This window comes from Phoenix dactylifera, chromosome 1 (genome assembly GCF_051530095.1).
Source record: "Phoenix dactylifera cultivar Ajwa chromosome 1, Ajwa_hap1_PhDact_Kaust_v1.1, whole genome shotgun sequence".
Lineage (NCBI taxonomy): Eukaryota > Viridiplantae > Streptophyta > Magnoliopsida > Arecales > Arecaceae > Phoenix > Phoenix dactylifera.
Window position 1 is genome coordinate 18,914,265 of NC_143190.1, and position 15,497 is coordinate 18,929,761.

Below are 15,497 nucleotides of genomic sequence, written 5' to 3' on the forward strand. Positions count from 1 at the left end.
TTAAGGGAAATGAACCCTAGATTATATATAATGCTTAACTCTAAATCTGTTAATAACAGCAAATTATTAAGTGTATTATGTCCACCAAGGACTTAAAAGGTAAATTCACCCTAGATTATATATAATGCTTAACTCGAAAGCAGCTAATAAGAGCAACTTATTAGGTGGATTAGGTCCACCATGGACTTAAGGTACATTCAACCTAGATTATATATATATATATATATATATATATATATATATATATATATATATATATATATATATATATATATATATATATATATATATTGATGTTCTCCTTTCAATAAACCCATTTGAACAATTGGAAACAAAGCATTGATTGCTTGCATTCAGTTTTTTAAGACGGGGAAACCAGTAAGGCAGTAACAATGCCAAACAGGTCCTAAATTAACAGTATAAATTTTGTAGTGGTGCCACTAACTCCTCACTGTAATTGTCTCCAGTTTTATGACATCAAATCATTGCTATAAACACATCTGGGCAAAGCACAGAACTACTAGAATCCATTAATCTTTGCTTGTTCCTGATTCACTTACCTTTTCCTGCAGGCAGATTGACCACTCCTCAGGTTACACATAATTACTCAATGGGCGTTTTGCATGAAAAGGACGCTAATGATGTTAGAAACAAGCCTATTGACACACATCATCTGTTGCCACGACAACATCCTCATGACATTTCAAGGATATCGAACTTCTCAATGATTGGAAAAATTTGGTGATTATCCTCCAATGTATCCGAGCTGATGAAAGATGAAAGCCAGCACAAGCACAACGAACGCAAGGATCATGCCAGGCCTTCCTAAAAGCCAGTTCTTTGTCTTCTTTATAGTTTCAACCCCTCGCTGGGCCCGTTCTGCCCACCGCATCTGAAAAGGACATTATAAAATTAGATATCAGCTAAATATGGCAAGCTTTGGTTCGCATGTTCAACAAGTTCACAAAAAGCATAAATTCTAACAAATCATGTGAACATAAGGCTAGCCGCACCAAGCGCTGAGAAGTCTCTTATATTTTAATATAACAACAAATATCAATGTCTAACCTAAGCAGATACATAAACATAATAAGTGAAGCACTTTTTCAAATCGGTCAATATCAAAAACAACCACTTCAAAAATTATCTATTTTCTATAAGATCTAAGAAGAATTAAGGGATGCAAAACAAGAGCATCAGAGAAGTGACAATATAGATGTTATTTTCTGTGTGAAGACTGTAACACCTAGTACAAATGCATATCTGAATGGTTTATGATAAGTTACAAGAAACGTAGTAGTGGAATTAAGTTCTAGGATTTGGCAGAATTTATTATTCACTGATTAAACAAGAAAACAAAATAAAGGATGATATGTGACAGAGAGGAAAAATATCTCAATCTCAGAGTCCCAGAGGGAAGAACTCTTTCGGAGAGAGTAGCAATCTCATAGGAGTTGTCCAAATTTATAGAGAATCTAGAGATGTCTCCAACAGATAATAGCATATACAGGATTCCCTAACCCAAACTCTTCCTATCAAAACTTTAGGAAACAATCACCCATTTGCAAAAACTCATTCTGTAAAACTTTGTGAGAGAGAAGAAAACGAATAAGTGTGCAAATAAATGAATGAAGAAAAAGAACAGATGGACATGAGTCTAAAACGGGATGCTGCATCTGACTTAATATAAAATTTAAAAACAAGTGAGCCCAGGAAAAGCTTCAACAGTAAAACTAAGAGATTTCAATTTGTGTATAGTGGAGACAAATCCAAGAGTAGTGAATCTTTTTTATTATAAGAATTACATGCCAGTGGAAAAGACCCACAGTCACTATTAGCCTACAATTTTGAATTAACAAATAGTTGTATGAACACAGACTCAAATATTACATTTCAACACTTATTACATATCCAGGATGAGGATCCTAGATACATGTCATCTAAACATTTCTGTAGTCAAGCTTGATGAACACAACGAATTGGGTTGAGAACAGGAAAACAATCTACTTGAGAGATCATGGAGATGGCAGCTTTTAAAAAGATGCAATGTTCAGTGGACATCAAAACCTCAATTACTCTGACGTAGCTGCTCTCATTGCCTCAGCAATTTCATACCAAAGAAAAAAGGAAATACAGTTGAATTGTTTCACCAAATAGAAGTGAGGTTAACTAAGTGACATGTATCGAAGAAGTACTGACTTTATTCTTAATCAAGAAGATTGAATTGAGTCAAAAATAAATACAAGAAAGGTATATTCCTAAAATAACTAACCCTGATACAAACCCAGCCTGGTGCCTAACTAAAATTGTTCAAAATGAAGCTCAGATAAGGTTAAGATTTTGAATTTCCAATCTAAAAAATATTTCCTAATAAGAAAGAAACTAATCTCTTAATTGGAAGACCTTTAAATTTAAAGTAATTGTACAGCAGAAACACTGATCTTTTTAAATCTTCGAAATTCCAAATATAAATCTGAAACTAGTTATGAAGACCTTCTCTTTTCATGCATCACAATCCCAAATGGAACCCTAGACACCTCAAAGTAATGCTCACATTAACCACACTTTGTTGCACTACACCCACTTAAGGCCACCTACAGATTCAATTAGCCAAAATTGCAGAAGAGATGAAGAAATAGAATAAGGAATGCAACCAAGATTCGTCGTCTCAGTACTGGACCCCATACTGGTGCCACACTAGCACAGTATCGATACGGTACAGAATTTTTTTGGCATACCAAGTATCGGTACGCCACCCTTATCGAGTATCGGTACCAAACCGGTACGGTATAATATGCTCCATAACATCCGGTTCAAGCCGGTACGGCATACCATGATGCAACCCAAACCAAGCCCATTCTTTGAATAATGTACAATAGGAAAAATCCTGTTTTACAACAATCTATTTTAAGGTTAGACTAAAACAGAAACTTGGTAAAATAAATTAATATCTGACTTTAATGCACTGATGATTCACCATAAATCAACTAAAGATCATTCCTATGATCAAAGTGAAAACTACCTTAACATAAAAAAAGCTAACCATTTTTCCTCTAACAGAACCTATTAAAAACTTCAGCAACCCATGATAACAAAGTTGGGAAAGGCTCAATCTCACAGAATTGCCCGTATGGGTGAAGTTATTTTATGGGAGAGATCTTTCCTATAGAGCTTTGGCACATGCTGTATTTTGACCTCGTAGGTGGACAATGGAATCGAGGAATGTGACTGAGGTCACTCTGTTTTTCGACCCACAGAATTGCATCACAAAAAAGCATGAAATAAAATAGGCAAGGGACTGTAACTCTTTCACTTCAACCAAATCCCATGAGCCAGGTAGTGGAGAGGTACAAGATATTTATGCCTAACTTTGATGCACTCATGAGCCACCATATCTCAAATATTGATGCACTCATCCCTTTAAACAATGTTGAGGCTATGTCAAAACCAGGACCCTAGAATGTTAAGAGCAATTTTTAAATCGCATTCAATATCCCAATCAGCTTATAGCCCTTGATGTCAAAACTCCCTGAATAGGAATAAGGGTAATAACCCCGATTTTACCACAGGAATAAGGATGATAAGAGTCTCATTGATAACTCTAACTAACCATTGAATTCAATTTAGGGAAAACAATAATATTCAATAAATCCTCACGAGTCATTCCACAAGCCTATAATAGACTACAGGGTAGAAACCATCAAGGCCTTGAGCCTTGTCACAACCCTCCCAAACACCACCTCTTTGATCACACCATATCTTTGATCTCTGCAAAATCATAATATTTCATCCACTCCTAACCTTACAACTTCCTTCCCCCACATCATTTTGAGACACATACAAGCACACACCAAAAACCAAAAAAAGATAAAAGAAAAGAAAGAAAACAATGACTCCATAAAATTATTTTAGGATGTTTATGGCAAGTTTAAATTACACTGAATTTCTACCTACATTTTCAATTAATCATTCTCTTGAGACATTGATCCAGATTTAATTTTACGCTAGTATAGATTTACAACTTGTTTGATCATCATAACTAGGAATGCTTTATAGATGGAGCAACATGAAATTGTGATTTTGATATTTTGAATTAGAAATCAGCAATCTAAAGGCACACTTAAGATAGAGAAATTGTTTGGCTACATGTAGTTTAAAAGATGGAATTATGAATCAGAAAATTAATAATAAAAATACAGTAAGAAAATAGTATATCTGTACTACCAAACTTCGCAAGAAAAACCCACTCTATCTTTTTCCTCTTTTGTTTTCTGTTGTGGAAAAAAGCAATCCATTTAAACTCTATTGAACCATACCCCCCCCCCCTATCCTGAAGTCTATTTGATAACATCACAGTGCATGAACATGTATTAGGCACTCGTTACAAACATGCGTACATGAACTATTATGATGTGCATCTAATTGCGTTCATTGATTTGAAAATATAATAGTCCTAATAAGTCCAAACAGGCAATCTTAGAAAAAAGAATAAGCGGCCATATTTTACAAATATGAAAATAAAGTGGAATATGTTGCAAAATCTCATTATAATAATTATGTCATTACATTAAGTAATACATATTTATAAATTATAATTGTGTTGTAATATTACTATAATTTTATTGTATATAAATTATTGGACATTATTTTCATAATAGTAATAATTTCATATATCGATAATGTTATGATACCTTATATATTATTTAATATTACCTATTATATTAACAATTATAATATTCTTATAATAATATTAATACAATATATTAGGAAAATAATATATATTGCTACTATGTATTTTATATTAATCCTATTATACAGTTATGGTATATAATTTTTTTTATATAATACTGTTTTTTCATGGCTTTAATGAAATAGTTCTCACCAGACTACAGGTGAAAGCACAGCATTTTGGATTAAGTACAAAGTTGCAGTACATGTTAATTGCATTTCATGTAGAATTGGCTTTAAGTTTAGTTGCATATATGGAAACAAATAGGTTCTTCTAGATGCAATTAAATAGGCCCTTAGCTTATTTCTAGTTGCAATACACCCTAACAAGTTTTTGTTGAGCCGGCAAGAAACATCATATCAACTTGTTGAAAATATAGGTCATAGACTTCAGCTTTTATTCCGTAACTAAAGAAAGAAGAGTTAGAAGGCATTGGTCTATAAAGCATCGTTCTCAGCATGCAGATGTCAGTTATTACCAATACCAGATCCTCGAAAACTAAAAGGTCTAAATGAAGCTGAAGAGTCTAAATAGTAATCTCAATTTGGAAAGACAATTACAAGAGTAATTTTTCACCCTATGGAATGAACAACAACCAAGAGTCTAAAAGGTAAATAGTGTATGCAACAACTGAAATATAAAAAAAGATGTAAACAGAGTCTATGTAGCCACATATGCAGCTGCACATGCATATGTGCCTCCTGGCTTCTTAGGGTCTAGGCCACCCTTTTATGTGGATTGGCCACATTGTGCCTAAGTAGCCAGCATAAACCCAAGCCCCAGATACATGGCCCTTTGGCTCCTTTCCTCCTCTGCTTTCTCTATAGTTTTTCTATTTTTCTGCATATTTACTGAATTATTTCTATTTTTTTATCTGCTTTCATAAATTTACTTATTTTAAAATTGTTTCTTTTTACTATTGTAAGTTACTTTTTATGAACTTACCATTATAAACACCAAAGGTGCCCATTTTAAACAGCCACATGCCACATACTAAAATAATATTCATTACCCCAACTGCCCGTGTACTAGCCACATTTTAAACCTGTTTTCCAAAATGATAAACATTAAAAAGGAAAAAAGAACAAAGTCAACAAGATTAGCATACCATCCTGTCCAAGTCTTCTGGTGATAATGATGACATGGCCTGTTGAGCTTTTGCTGCCTCTTCCTTTGACAGCTTCATCCCAAATTGTTCACTCATATTTGCCATCATTTCTGGGCTCATGTTCTTCATCATAGAAGTAAACATCTGCCAATTGATAGTCTTAAAAGGATAAGAAAACACAGAAATTGTAGGAATAGATGCTTGATGATGAGCTTGAGGAATAAAAGACATAAATCTGGAAGCTGAAACTTTTGTATATGAGAAACACCAAACCTGCCGCATAGCTGGATCTTTCAGTGAATTTCTCATGCTTTCCTGCAAATCAGCTGTTGAAGTTGGGATACTAGAAGATGATTGACCTATTCTTGAATTGAGAAGCTCATTAAACGCATTGCTTCCCACATTGCCGTCCTGCATAGAGGAACTACCTGCAGCAACTGAGGATTGCAAGACACTTTCTGATCTTTGGGCACGACCTTCTGTTGTTGGTGTTGGAAAAGGTTCACTATTTACATTTAATGAAGCAGCAGCCTTTAGCATCTTCTGAAGCTCTTCAGAAGACATTTTGCCAATGCTATCCGATGCCATCTTAACCATTTCAGGTGTCATTTCGGGAAATTTTGAACCTAACCTTGTATCTGGGCCTTGTCCATTCAAGGAAGAAGCTACTTGGAGCACTTTCTGAAGCTCATCTGGCTTCATGCTACTAACCATTTCTGTGGCTGTTTTTACAATGTCAGGCGACATTCCTTGCAAACCCAGAGCTGCCAGAGCATCAGGGTTGGCATTTGAGACATAATTTTGGAATAACCTGGAAGGTTAATAAACAAATAAACAACTAAAAAGAATCAACATAGCGGGGAAGTGCAATCACGGACATGCATACTGGTCAATGTGAAAGTTTTTATACCATATTTGGTCAAGTTTGAAATTTTGTATACTAAATTCTGTGATTTCAATAAATGGTGCTGATTAAAAAAAAGCAGATATAGAGAAGTTCTAGCACTATAATTATCCAATTTATCCAATGGAAACATACTTGTTTGTGAAACAAATCGAAACTTCTGAAAAGATATAAGCAAATAAAAGATGGCTAAAATTACATCTCAATTTAGTTTTATAGTTGCACATTTTTTTTAGCAAAGAAGTGGAAGTCTTCACTATGTTTCATTTTAGAAGGCCTACTGCTGCAAGAAAATTAAGTATCTATAGAATGGGTGAAAATTTGCAGATATAATTAAATTAGTCCAGACGTACCTGACATTTTCAGAATCATCCTTGAAGCTTTGTAACAACTCAGGATCAGCGGGGGAACCAGGATAAGGCCCATTCACTTTTTGAGAGCTCTCAACAGTTTCAACTGGCTGTGTCACCAAATAGTCTGCTGCACTTCCATGACTGTCTAATGGCTCAGGTTGGGACTCTTCTTCTACTATCTCTTCAATAACCAAACCTGCAAAATAGACCAGGCAAAAACAACAAGAAAAACTAAGCATAGGAATTTATACTTGCAAGTTGAAAATATTGTGTTTCGTAAAATCACACCAACCTAGATATGACTTGAGAAAATAAAAGAAATGAAATGAAACTTGCCTTGTGACACATTCCTATCTCCACCTTCCTTCATCAATTTTTCATTGGCATCTCTGCATTATAGAAATGTCCATGAGCCACTTTGCTATAGATCATGAATTACTGGAATTCCATACTTCTGATATGAAAATTCTGTGCTTTGTATGAAGAAACAACATACCTTAGGACATCAGCTATAGTTTCATCTTCAGGGGAAATTGCATGAGCCTCCTTCAAATCAGAGACAGCAGCCTAATACATGTTGCAGTTATTAAAACCCTATTCAGTGAGCATGCCTTTTAATAAAATAATTTTCATGCATGAAGCTGGATCAAAATGTTTAACTTATTAGACAACCAACACGCCAAAAAGGCCAAGAGTAAATGATAAATCATAACTCACTTCTAACTTTCCAAGTTCCCTCAATGCTTGACCTCTGCGATACAGAGCTTTTACATTCTTTGAGTCATACGCCAAAACCTGTAATTAAAACAAGTTTCATGTGGAAAAAACTGTAAGCTGAATATATAAGAAACATTTCTATAAAGAAGTGATTTTTCATACTTTCAAACTCAAGCTAAATGCCAATTTTACAATGTAATCCTAGTTCGGGAATTCAAAAGAGTAGTGCGCATGCAAAATCAAAAGAAAAGGTTGATTAAAGGATAATCAGAGAGAAAGAGGAGTCAGTATAGTGAAAGGAATAAGGCATTTCTCAACTCCACATGATGAAATCAAAGGCTTGACCAGCATACCAATACACGGGAGTACTCACTTAAGTATAGGCTCGCATGTCCAGTTCATTTTGGTCTGAACATAGCTTTTGACTTGGACAAATTGAGTATGTATTCAATTAGGCTGCTTTGGTCAATTAGGCATTAATCTTCTTATTTTTAAGGAAAAACTTGACATAATTTACAAGATAAACATCTAGTGGTCAGAAACTTGCAAACTCGTGCAGTTAGTGACATGCATTTGTTCACACACAAACATTCCACAGGCATGAATAATGTACATACATACTGCATACATGTAAGCATGCATGCATGCATGCATGCATCCATCCATCTATATATACATATACATGCATGTATCCATGCATGCATGCATATACATGCATATGTACATGCATACATCTATATATATATATATGTGTGTGTGTTAATTTCTGCACATACTTACGTGTACATATACATATTGTGTGAATTTTGTGAATGTAATTCTAGAAAGAAAGGGGGGCAGTAAAAAATTAATTGACCATACCTCTGATCCTTCCTTGATGCAGTCCTCAAACTGCCTTGTTTTCAGGTAACATGACATTAGATTAAGAGAACATTGCAACTGGAGAGTGCCACCTTGGGATGATGGAATTTCCTTTAAGTTGTTTTTTGCCTGATTATGGGAAGCAGTCAGCAAATTATTATTACCTGAAGATGATAAAACTTTAAAAGGTAGATAAGGAAAACAATTGACATTGTAATGTAACAGGTAAAAGAAAGTACAACATACAAGCAAGTATTTTTTAGCTGCTTCATAATATTGCCCACCGCTATGAAGCTCATTCCCCTGATATGAAAAGAAAATAAATTCAAAAAAAAAACAAGATTAATGCTGGATATTACCAAATAAGAACAAATGGATTATCAGAATGAGAAGATCCAAATTAAATAGTTGACAAAAAGTCATTTTAAAGCAATGGCCAAAACAACAAATAATGTTATGAGAAACACAGTAAATCGATAACCGATCAGTTCTAAGTTCTAAAAAAAAGCAAGATAGTGCATTCATTCATCTCTAAGCTAGTGCTCTAAGATGCATAGTTGACTTTCTTGTTCTCAACCTTTGCCCAGTCCCCTATTTGCTAAACCATTCCTTCCATAGTGAACCTCTATCCCTGAGAACCGAAAAAATATCCACCTCTCCTCTTATTCATTGAGAAAGGCAGGGGTGGGGATATCTATTCAATATTTACTAATAAGACTTCTTTTTTAGTTTCATTCTCAGAATATGCACCTCTCCTTTTCATTCCTTCCACACGTCCACCCTTGACGCAAAAGTGTTTAGGAAACTCAAACACACCAGTGTTAGAAATCAGAGATTTTTGAGTTGAAATTTTAACTCCTAATTTCTGAAGACACTAGAAAATAAACTTCAACAACTTGCACATCAGCGATGACAACATCATCACCGAGCACATTGATTGGGACACATCAACTAAAGTGGCCTTCGAATGAGACCTACCGGCTTAAGGGCAGCTGCTACTGAAATGGTTGTACCCGGAATAGGGTTCCCATCTCTCAATGGAGCCACTATAGCTACTCGATCTCAATCAAATGGCATATTAACTTAAGCAAGCTTTTTCTGCAAAAGCAAATGTGGTATCCAAACCCTGAATTCAAATTTTCTCTTGGTAAACTTTAAAGATGGAAGTAAAAATGCACAAGGATTTTAAGAGTAAAAGATTAGTAATTATCATAGATTGGTTGGAGAAAATTACTTAAGACAATGAAAGCCAAATTTTAGGATGTCAATAAATTTGTAGTCAACTTAGATCTTCAAACAGGTTCAGTCTATAAAGGATACAAGCAGCCAAAAGTCTTTTACACATGCCCAGCCAAAAATGATTGGCACTATGTGGGTTACAACAGCTAAATAATTGATATTATATCAAGCCTGTTCAGGCCTTTGTGGTAACAGGGAAATAGGTGAAAAAGAGGAGTACAATTTTTTCCATGAAAAGAAAATATTCAAAGACTGAAGTGTTCAGCATACAGGAAAACGAAAATGAAAAAGAGTACTTAATTTTACTTTTCAAAGAGGGTACTACATCTTACTTTTGGTACTAAAGGCTTTTAGCTGAAAAATGAAAATTTCTAGTTCCCCTAAATCTAGAATGAAAGTTTCTGGAACCACTTTTTTCTTTTTTTCCTCTTCACTACTTTACCGAACCAAATTGAAGAAAAACTGTGTTTCCCAGCAAAATGAACTTTTCCAGGATGCTTTCCTGGTAACTAAGAAAAACACTAGGTTACAGCAGACAGCATGGCCAGTCAGGTGTAACTAGAAGTTTTCAAGCCAACTCTTAACTTTAATACAAGTACGTGCTGTCTGATACACACCTGACCTCAAAAAAAAATAATCAATATAACATGTGCATCAAGCAATGTACGTTAGGGGCTTACGAAATTTATTTGACCAAAAATTCCAAACTATTATTAGACATGGTAAAACATTGTCTCCTTGTCTGCTTGATAAGGGAGGTCGAAAGCATAATCCTAATAACAGCTTTATCAAAAGGTTGCACTTTAAGTCTAAGCAACAAAGCAACCCTTTCAAGCTTGCTTGATCAGTTGATTGGACACATAATATATGGTGATAATGTCTTTCACAATGTCCAGATTGAAACCATAGGTAATCGTTGATAAAGTATGACGCCAACTTGCTGAGGTTGATCCATTGGATGCAAGTATTTACTCGGGGAAAAAAGACAGCTGATTGTTAAATGCAGCTCATTATAAATTTGAAAGGTATAATCCAACCAAGTCAAGGAAAGAGAACTTCCATGGTACTGCCATAAGGTTTGACCATAAATATAAAACATGATCATTATGTTGTTCGTCTAGCTAAGCAATTAGAAATGTGATAAGACTTTGCATCGAAAAATGCAGAAGCATTAGAAAAGCTTCTGTCATTCTATTACTGTTTGACAATCGACATTCCAAAAAGTTCTTGTACCGAGCCCAACAATTATACGGGTTTGCTTAAAATTTGAGTAAGCTTTTGAAGGCTACAGTGCAAACAAATACAACTTTAGCAAATTGATTTTGTTTTTAGGCTAAAACTTGATGCTACATAAGAACATAGCAAATCCACTTTACAGAACATTCAGGAAAACCATTTCATCCTAAAAGTTGGATGGTGATAGTCCACAAAGCGATCTTAACAATTTTTTATTCTATTATTTCCTTACATATCTTTTACACTTCTGGGTGCTAATCATGCATCTATTATAGTACGTTTCATCAGAAAATCATGGACTTACAGCAGAAACTATACCCCTTATAAGGGGATGTGTAAATGTACAAGCTGTTCTGCTAGGAAAATTTTCATCGCCATAGTAAAGAGTTCTTTCAAGCAAAGTTTAGTAAAACGAACCTGTTTCTTCAGCATCATTGCTGCATTGAGTTCATACGACATTTGAGCATCTGCATGAGCCTTCATGGCAGAAATTTCTTCAGGTGTAGCCTTAGCCATTTTCTCACTAACCTTAACCATATCCTCAGTTCTAGCATGTTTTAGTTGTTCTGCAGCACGTCTCATATCTTCAGGCCTCAAATTCTTCATACTTTCTGTTGCCAATCTCAGAAGTTCTGGGTTGGACATCATCTGCAAAATCATCAAAAAGTAAGCCTAGGAACTGCAGCTTGAAGGTAGCTATCAGAAAGGGGGGAGGGAAGAAGATTTTCATTAAAAAATATGCAGTCAAGCAAAAAGGGATGACATATTTGCAGGGAGAGAACAAAGGAGGGGGAGGGGGATGGAGGGGAAGAGATCCAACCGACATATTGACTTGTTTCCAATTTAATAGGAAATCTATGTTAACAAATGAAAGTTGCAACCAAGATGGGATGGTTGTCTCTGTAAAATAAAACATTCACATCGCAATGTGAAACTATAAAGGTCTGAGGTATACGTTGGATCTCCATTATTGATATATAATGTGAATAAATAATAAAAAGAAGAATTACAATGTGTTTCTAGGTCTTCTGATAAACATTTTGCTTGCACTAATAGAGATTGTTATCCAAGTTTCAAGAACGAATGTGTCTGAGCATTGGCTTTCTTAGGTAAAACGAGTATAGGAAAACAGTGACAAAAGAACTGCTTTGGATAATTTATAATTCTGGACAACTCAGAGCCACCATGCAATCTATTGAAATTGTAAGAGAACTACACTCCCTTGATTAGCACAGAATCATGAACCAGGGCATGATACTTGCTTTTGGTGATCAAAAAAACAGAATGAAAAGAAACAGTCAAATCATGATTTGAGAGCTCTTTCATAACCCAACAACCAAGAGGTATAGGAAACCAAACAGGATGATCGAAATTTTGATATATCATGATAGAGTAACTCATTCCAATGTCTCAAACTAGGATGTAATTCTGTGGATGAAGCAATGTTTCTCATTGTCAAAATGGCTCCCTCAAGACTATCCGTCTGGCGAGGAATGGCAGAACGTATTAGATCTCTCCTCTACCTCCAGAAAAATTCCTCTCTGTGTACTTCAATTTTTAATGGTGATAAAATATGTTAGGGGGCTAGATGATTGATGATTTTGTTATGTTGGCTGAACTAGAAGGGCTCTCCTTCCATACAAAACCGAGATCAAACGCAAGCCCGTAAATACCAATAAAAATCCCTTCCACATCCCAAAAAAATCCAGCGTTTGACATCAAAAGAATAATCACACAAAAAAACATGGCATACTAACGGAATCTAAAGAAAAAAATGCTACTTTCTAACGAATCAGACCTGAATTCCATTAATAAACTTGATTTAAACACCAAAGATCATCACACAGCATTAATTGACTAATTGAATTTCTAGATCCCGCATCCGATTAAAGTAAACACAAAGAATCATCAAAAAAACAAAAGTTCGCCTTTTCTGCTACAAATCCATGCGGCAAAAGGCGATTCAAAGCGCGAAAGAGAGGGGAGAGAGACCTGTTGTTGCATCCTGGCGAGCTCTTCGGGAGGGATCCGACTCATCTGCTCCTGGGCGAGCCTCATCATCTCGGGATCCATCATCGCGTTGTACATTTCTGCTCCTCGCCCTCTCGATTCAAGAACCGCTCCGATCCCCTTCAGAAACCCTCGTTTCTGGAAGCAAATCCAAGCGACGACAGACAAAAGGATGAAAGAGTTCTCCTTTCGAGCTTGAATCCAGATCAAAAGAGCCCTTCTTTATACGATTCTCGGGGGGAATCAAGGGGAGAGGAAAGGGTGAGAGAGGTCGGGTGGCCACTGCCCTTGCGAAATTGCAAAAAAAAACCTGATACTTTGGGAAAATTATATGTTGGGGTTTGCTTTTTTTATTTGTAGAAAAAATTGTTTGATTTTTTTTGACGGTTGGAGGCTGCTTCACATGAACGGACGGCCGCTGTCAATCGAGCATGTCGAGTCCAACTTCACGTTTGACGAGGTCTGGCACATATTCCCACGCTTTGATAAGTAAATCCGTCTAGGTCAAATTCGCAGGCTTTGATAGGTAAACCCGTCTAGGTCAAGCCCTAGACCGAAAAATCTGTCCGGACTTCTAATTTTTCCCAAACTAAAAAATCTTTCGAACTTTGAAGAAATTATTGCATGCTAAGTTGGTGCACGCCACGAATCATTGTGACAAGCGAGCATAGGTTCCATTCTTCGCCGCTCGTCTTAGTAATCTTCTACCGTAATACATTACAACAGTTGGTGGCGTGCACCAGTGTAGCCATGATCGCATTGCATACAATAGAACGGTCCTTATCTATATTATTAGCATTTTGTATTAAAAAATTAAAATAAGATTTAAAATAAAATACCTTTCAAATTTTTATATTAAAGAATATTTTTTTCAAAAATTAAAAAAAAAAAGATTGGGGTTGTATCTTTCATGCAAGCAAGCTCATCTTTTTTTAAGTGAATCCTACGTTGGATCATCTATTCAATACTTTAAGATTGCACAGCCATAGAGTTTGGAGTGCTTTAAGATCTGTATATACAAAGATCCAATAATGAATTTATGAAGATGAATCTTTATTTTATGCAAAATATACAATCCCAGTCTCTGAAAGGAAAAAAAAAGGTTCATTATAATCTTTGTGCCTTTTCTCTTTCTCCATCACTCGTGCCACCACTCTATCTATCATTGCTACCATCAAAATCGCTACCGAGCGACGCCCATTTCTCAAACAATTCCTACTTTTCCACAATAACCAACCGGCATAGCAGATTATGTTTCTATATTTATCCCCCAATGTAGTAGGGTCATCTACCATTTGAACAAAAGCATCATTAGAAGAGACAAGAAAATTTTTGCCATGGAAGTCTTGCCAACCAATCTTCTACAAGGGAAATGGATCTCAGGCACTATAGTTGCTCTCCATACCCAAGTGAAGTCTCCATTTTCAGTGCTATGATAAGTCTTGGCCAGCACTGACATATTGTTCTTTCCTGATGACTTTAGCATTGGAATTAGCAATCCGAAAAAATAATCCTCCCAATTACCTATAGGTATAGCCATAGCAATAATAGGATCCCTTAAATCCTAGAAGAGAAGTTCACATAGCTTCTGAGAATCCATTGTTTTCCCTTGGTGAACAAGTCAGATAGCTTCAAATTATGACCATAGTTATTATTACAACTTAGAATCATGCACAATTTTGCCTATTATAGTATATACAATATTGGATATCACAGCTGCCACATATTGCACACGCAATTTTATATTGATATCACAGCTGCCACATATTACATGCACAATCTTGGTATGATATCACAACTGCCATATATTACATACACAATCTTGGTATGATATCTCAGATCAATCTCTAAAAATTATTGAATCTGATTATCATATTCGAAATTAATATTTGTATCAAATCATAGAATTTTGCTATTGTTATTATACTATATCTGATTTCTAGTATATTTTCTATAATCATGGGATTCTTTTGTTGTATTCTACTATATCTGAGGGCTCAACTTGTATATAAAGCACATCAGTGTTATGAACAAGGCAATTCAAATCCTTTTTCCAATACAAATCTTTCATTGTATCAGAGCAGGTTTTTTCTTGATCAATCAACCTCTCATTCTTATTCTCCTATCATCCTTTCGGTGTTTGTTTTCTTTGTCCCTCTATTCTGCATTTAATAATCATGGCCTTTTCTTCTGTTATTTTCAATCTTAGTGCTGACATAATGTCACTGTTCTTCTCCACCACTCAGATAACCCAGGCATGCTCCTGGTCTCTCATGTCCTCATTAGTGATAATTATCCTCTATGGAGGCGTGTCATGAAGATTGCTCTCTTAGCCAAGAA

The 15,497-nt window shown here is 35.4% G+C and overlaps 1 protein-coding gene across 1 annotated transcript; it reads right to left on the minus strand.

The window, feature by feature from the left end:
- Nucleotides 1–316: 316 nt before the first annotated feature.
- Nucleotides 317–13,833, minus strand: TPR7 (Tetratricopeptide repeat (TPR)-like superfamily protein). Its single transcript, XM_008780280.6, has 11 exons — nt 13,140–13,833; nt 11,565–11,795; nt 8,919–8,975; nt 8,673–8,801; nt 7,812–7,889; nt 7,591–7,661; nt 7,431–7,483; nt 7,095–7,290; nt 6,111–6,648; nt 5,838–5,981; nt 317–892 (listed from the first exon to the last, which is right to left on the minus strand). Exons 1-11 carry the CDS (start codon nt 13,233–13,235, stop codon nt 746–748), a joined length of 1,740 nt encoding a protein of 579 aa, XP_008778502.1. The 5' UTR covers nt 13,236–13,833; the 3' UTR covers nt 317–745.
- Between the last annotated feature and the right edge of the window lie 1,664 nt (nt 13,834–15,497).

Coding starts and splice junctions, on each gene's coding strand:
- TPR7 (XM_008780280.6), bottom strand. CDS start 13,235: ATGTACAACGCGATGATGGATCCCGAGATGATGAGGCTCGCCCAGGAG. Junction 11,796..13,139: donor TCGCCAGGATGCAACAACAG/GTCTCTCTCCCC, acceptor ATGATTTTGCAG/ATGATGTCCAACCCAGAACT. Junction 7,662..7,811: donor GGGAACTTGGAAAGTTAGAA/GTGAGTTATGAT, acceptor AACATGTATTAG/GCTGCTGTCTCTGATTTGAA.